Genomic DNA, 5,621 nt, shown 5'->3' with positions numbered 1-5,621 from the left:
AACTCCAATAGTCACAATGTGTGATTGACCTTTCCTTTATTCAAATATCACTAAAAGAATAAAGAATGAAGTGATAGTGATGGGTGCCCACTGCCTGCAATGTGCAGGCGTGGGTACTGTCAATGTAGTAATACATGGGTAGCTAGGTAGAGGCACCTTTACCCCCAACAATTATAGCCTACAAGCCTCTATCACAACTCCATAAATAATTAATCATATTTGAATTTTGAGGTGTGAGACAAGCCTCTAATACACAAGAAGAGAGGCTAAATTAAAAAATACTTTAAGTATGAGACCAATCTCTAGTATAATAATAGTATTTTAAAAATTAAATAAGATTAAAAACAATTTTTAAGTATGAGATAAACCTCTAACACAACAAAAGTATTATAAAATAAGAAATAAAAATAAAAAATAAAAAATACTATTGACGTTTAAGGTAAACATCTAACACAACAAAAGTATTAAAAATTAATTGATAGAATTTTAAAAATTAAGATAAATAATAAACATTTACTTGCAAAAATGGTAGCTACAAATGACAGCATTAAGTAAAGGTCTCTATGCTTTGTAGAAAGGTAGGAGAAAAATAAATATCAATCAAAAGCATTTCATATGATGTGTAAAGATTTCAAGAATTGTTTTTATCCCTTTGGCTTTTCGATCAAAAAGCTTTTTGATAGAAAATGTTTCAATAAAAAAGCTTTTGATTGAAAGCTTTTTTATCAAAAAGCTCTTGTTCGAACTTCTTTTTCATAAAAATTTATTTCATTCACCTATTTGGTGATTATTTGAGTAGAGGTCAAGGAACAAGGTAAAAATATGTTTTAAGATTGATTGATAAAATGTATAATGCTGCATAGCTTGTGCTTCTTCTAGCACCTTCTTCACATACATCTAGCCTTTTTCCTAATACCCTTCATATTCTTGAACAAGCACATGTATATCCACATTTGTTTAAGAAACACTAAAACCACCACCTCCGTAGAGAATATTCTTTAACATTGAATCTTATAGATGTGTATAAGAATTGACTTCTAGATACAAGCAATACTCTTTATAACAAAAGCCACAAGGGAAATGTTGTTACACACCTGTGTGCCCTTGTTTATAGTTTTGATATTGCACTTTGTAAATAATCATTTTTCACATATTTAACTAAGTTCTCCTTAGTAAACTCATTTAACACATTGCACACTCCAAATGCATTGTCATGTTCTCTGTATCATATATTTCTATTAATGTTTCAAGTTATTAGTGAATCTATTTGAGCATTAAATTGGTGGTACATCTATTTGTATGATTGTCTACTCCTATCACGTTAAATGAGGTGTAATATGGCACTTCACACTTTACAATTTATGATAAGCTAACTCAAGACAATTTTATTCTTTCATGTACCCAACAAAATTTGTGATATAGATTGTTCTAAATGGTCTTTACAAAAGTAAGTAATCTAAGAACAAGTTTTTCTTAGGTATTGTCATGTGATCGTCATGTAAATCATGTTTACACAATGAAGGCTCTAAAGATAATTTGATAGAATGTAATGAAAAAAATAGATATTTATCATACTAAAATGTATAAATATATGTAATCGCCTTCTCTTAGGTTCATTATGTTGTTTATGTTTGTTGAGGAGTCTAATTGTTCAACTATTTAGCCCCTTCTTTTTCAATTTGAATCATGAACTTATTGAAAGTATACAATTAGTATTGTAGACCTTCAAAACCATTATTAGTAATTTTCTAATGTGTGGTTGGAATAATCAAACAAATATGTAGCATATTGTAGTGTCTGATGCCTATATCATGATACTTCTTAAGGTAATGCTACACCATGTCAACTGCTTATGTCACAAGAATTCTCCACGTACTTTGGAAATTTGAAGAGCTACAACATAAAATAATTGTGTTGCTCCTCCAATAATAACAAGTGCTTCTAGTGCTTTCTGAAAATGGACAAACAATTTGTTTTTAATCTCAAAAGTAATATGTGAGATAAGAAAAACCCCAAGTGATATATGAAAAATTGAAGGGAGACTTACTAGAGTTGCACATCGAAATTCACCTCCATTGATCTCTTTGGATGCCAATCTACAAAACATATGTAGAATTTGTCATCAATTGTGTTTTTCTCATGGTAATAATCAAAATAGAAACTTGAAATCACAATCGAAACTTAAAAGCCTCAAATTTTATGTCCTAATAATCAAACTAGAAACTTGAAATCACAAGGTTGTGGGTTCATGTCTTGTTAAGTGCATTCATCAATTGGACAACTATACATGTACAGAGTGCACTTTATGAAAGTTTGGGCTCTTATGCACCACAAAACATGGTTGGTTCTCCTCCTTGGTATGGCCACTAAGGAGGATGATCCTATGGCAAAATCAAGCTCCATTGTTCATATAGCTCGTATTTAGGCATAGTTATAAACAATGCCAATGAGGTTGTCTTGAAGATTCTCAACTAACACTCAGAGGGAAAGCTTTGTTGGCATTAGGAGTTGTCTATCTTTTCTCATAAAGATGTTAGAACACACTATTAGTGAATTTGGGAAATTTCCATAAGTTTAGGACTCATAGTCAAAACTTTCTCTTTGTCATAACTCTCACATCATTGCTCTAAATTTATTGTTCAATAGCTCAATAGATTCCATTTTTCATAAGGTTTCTAATGATCTATCACATGATAGCTTTGGGAAACTTAAATGTGTCTTTTTGGAGTCCCAGTATTCTAAATAATGAAGAATGGGACTTGAAAGAGTTCGAAATTCACTAAAATTGTGTTTTAGCATTCTTTTGGACATTCAGTAAACTCAAATCATAAACCAAGTTACATCAAAGTTTGGAGGTTTGAATCTTCAATGAAAAGGTATTTAACTTGTATGAGTGAAACTAATAGGGGAATAAAGGAATCTTCTACTTGAGATTTTCAAAGTTATGCAACTAAGCTAGTAACTCTAATGGTAAAAGGAAAAAATAAAAAGATGTCATGTAAATACACCCGAAAATTTCCATCCATAACAAAAATCTAGTCTAGCTTGATCGTGATCATATTCAAGCCCTTACTTTAGTCCGCATAGCTCTCATGGACACCACTACTTGTGCTCACTCAGGATCAATGGAAAACAATGAGTTATGTGTCTATATGCATTGGCATTAAGACTTGGCTTGTGTAAAAATGATAAAAACTTTCTATCACAATGAATGTCATATCAAATTAGGAAGTGAAGATAAGACCAATTATGGATAATGAGTGTCAATAAATATCAAAGTTGTATGCAATGCTTTATGTATGAATAGATAAATACGGAATAAAGTACAACAAGTATCCATGATTAGTGTGGTACATGGGTTTTGATGAAGGGCTCAATTTTAGGAAGACTTGTGAGACCTGTTTGAAAGTTTGTCTCAAGGGATAACTATTATCAAGTAACACGAGACCATTTTTTGTATTAGTGGTATAATTTAAGTTGGATGAGAGATAATGCAACTAGCGTACATGAATGTCTATATGAAGGGATAATTGCCAACAATATAATTAGTGGCTATATGTAAGTTTTTTCCATTTTCTATAATTAGTGCATAATAAGTTTTAGATAAATCCCTACGTTGTGAATTACAATATTGTGAGCTTTTACAAGAGAGAGACTACATCGGCACAGGGCTATTACATTGGGATGATGATAGCCCTCTACACCCAAATGTACCTAGCTAGGTATAGAGGGCCTCCAAGTAAGCTAAATACTATCACATTGGGATGGTGACAGCCCCCTACACCCAGATGTACCTCGCTAGGTATAGAGGGCCTCCAAGTAAGCTAAATAGAGAGCCTCTAGGTAGAACCTCATGATATTGAACACTATAGGGAAAAAGAAGGGAAAAGAGGCACCTCTCCCACACCCTAAGATATCCAAAACTTCTTGTGTATATATGCGGTATTGTATGTTAAGTCATATATTGAGATTGAAGAGATTATATATTATGATGTTATGGAGGTTGGTACCCTAAAGCCTCGAGTTGAAGGACAAGCGCGACCAGGCCCGTTGCAGCGCTAGCGCTGAAGCTCTCGAGAGACCACGACTGGACGTGATGGAATCCGCTGATCACCGAACCCATCCCCACCGCCCCCGCTATCAGCGCGAACATCACCAGGTAGATCGTCACACGGCTATCCGTCACTGCGACGTTATATTCGTTCAATGTATTGTCATTACTGCCATGATTAATCATCGCAACATCAACACAGATTAAGCCACATGATATGAAGAACTTATGATCAGACCGCCCATCCGAAAGTACAACATTCCAAACCATGCGGTTTTGATTATCCTTACATTGACGTATGATTGCTATTGGTACGGTGACTACAGGATAACAATCATGAGTAATGGTCATCGATGATGCTTATATAATCTACTCTCTCTGCCTGAATAGCGACAATAATTATAACAATCATAATGGCCTGAGTAATCAATATTGGTTACAAAGATCATATACGATTTTGTTAGATGGATATAAAATAATGAGGGCTGTCATAACTAGAAACTGTGACTAATCATGATATTCAGAAGTGGAGTTTGAAGCTGGCGCAGCGGCAACTCGATGATACGAACGAAACCAATCGTGTCAATGACAATGACAATGATACGAAAGATAACAGATAACTATGACGTATGTTATCCTTATAATGCATAAACTGGTAGGATGACAGCATTAAGAACCACCCGTCTGTTCACGTCGAACCAGCACGAATTATTCTACACTGTAACAACGCCAGCAATGAAAAATAATAGCCATCCTCGTACTAGCAGCAAGAACGTGTCAAACCATCACAAACATAAACTGCAGAAATAGAAGCACCAGCATCGTCATCATAGACACGATCATGATCGCATTAGATGACGGATTACTGGTCAGATTCGACTAATGGTGGATACCTGTGGTGAAATCGGTGTCGATGGACATGTTGAGTGCCCATCCGGCCAACGCTAGCACCACCACATAGATCATGAAGTTGAGCAGCAGAAGAGGGAGGGTGATAGTGCGCCCGAACGCTGCCATTATTCTGATATAGGTACCTCTTATTGTGCGCTACTATATATTCTGCTCTCAGCGATCTGATTATCCTATCTTCTGATCTGATCTAGTATGACAGATTTTTGCCCTAAATATCATATGCAGATGCCGACTAATTAAGGTGGATGATGATAGAAGAGGGGGGGAGAGAGAGAGAGCCAACAACAGAAATTAAAGGCTATATTGCATGTGAGGGTGCGATATGCGCCTCTCATTGTACCCCTTCAAATCCGCCATTGTTAATCAGACAACAACCCTAATTAAGGGTTCTAGCATTGATTATAACTCTTCTGAAAGTATTCATTCCTTAGAAGGTCTCCGCATGACCCAACCCATCTTATAATGTACCCAACGCCACGGCCATCATCGTCATCAACATCCATATTTTCTTCAACAACTTGCTTCTTGCCAAGGAGGTGGATGATTGCCACCCTGCAAGTGTCTGCTCTACCATCGACCCCCAACAGGGCAAACCTGCCGTTAACACCACTGACAAGCGGTGTGGTTGCCGCCATGCCCAAAAGGGAAGAATAATCCT

The 5,621-nt window shown here is 35.5% G+C and overlaps 1 protein-coding gene across 1 annotated transcript; it reads right to left on the bottom strand.

Moving 5' to 3' along the window:
• Positions 1-1,602: 1,602 nt before the first annotated feature.
• Positions 1,603-5,352, bottom strand: LOC148028640 (membrane protein PM19L-like). The gene is made up of 4 exons (XM_087688583.1): positions 4,945-5,352; positions 4,011-4,185; positions 2,048-2,096; positions 1,603-1,951 (listed from the first exon to the last, which is right to left on the bottom strand). Exons 1-4 carry the CDS (start codon positions 5,066-5,068, stop codon positions 1,856-1,858), a joined length of 444 nt encoding a protein of 147 aa, XP_087544709.1. The 5' UTR covers positions 5,069-5,352; the 3' UTR covers positions 1,603-1,855.
• Between the last annotated feature and the right edge of the window lie 269 nt (positions 5,353-5,621).

The sequence above is a fragment of the Lygodium microphyllum genome, chromosome 11 (genome assembly GCF_053477565.2).
Source record: "Lygodium microphyllum isolate KBCC chromosome 11, Lygodium_microphyllum_v1.1.10, whole genome shotgun sequence".
In the NCBI taxonomy this organism is placed as follows: Eukaryota; Viridiplantae; Streptophyta; class Polypodiopsida; order Schizaeales; family Lygodiaceae; genus Lygodium; species Lygodium microphyllum.
This window is presented reverse-complemented; position numbering and strand designations above follow the sequence as displayed.

What these genes read in the sequence shown, in the direction of transcription:
- LOC148028640 (XM_087688583.1), bottom strand. Translation starts at nt 5,068, where the DNA reads ATGGCAGCGTTCGGGCGCACTATCACCCTCCCTCTTCTGCTGCTCAAC. An exon ending in CGACACCGATTTCACCACAG is followed by an intron (nt 4,186 to 4,944) that starts GTATCCACCATT and finishes ATAACGTCGCAG; the next exon opens with TGACGGATAGCCGTGTGACG. An exon ending in CTTCAACTCGAGGCTTTAGG is followed by an intron (nt 2,097 to 4,010) that starts GTACCAACCTCC and finishes TATGTTTTGTAG; the next exon opens with ATTGGCATCCAAAGAGATCA.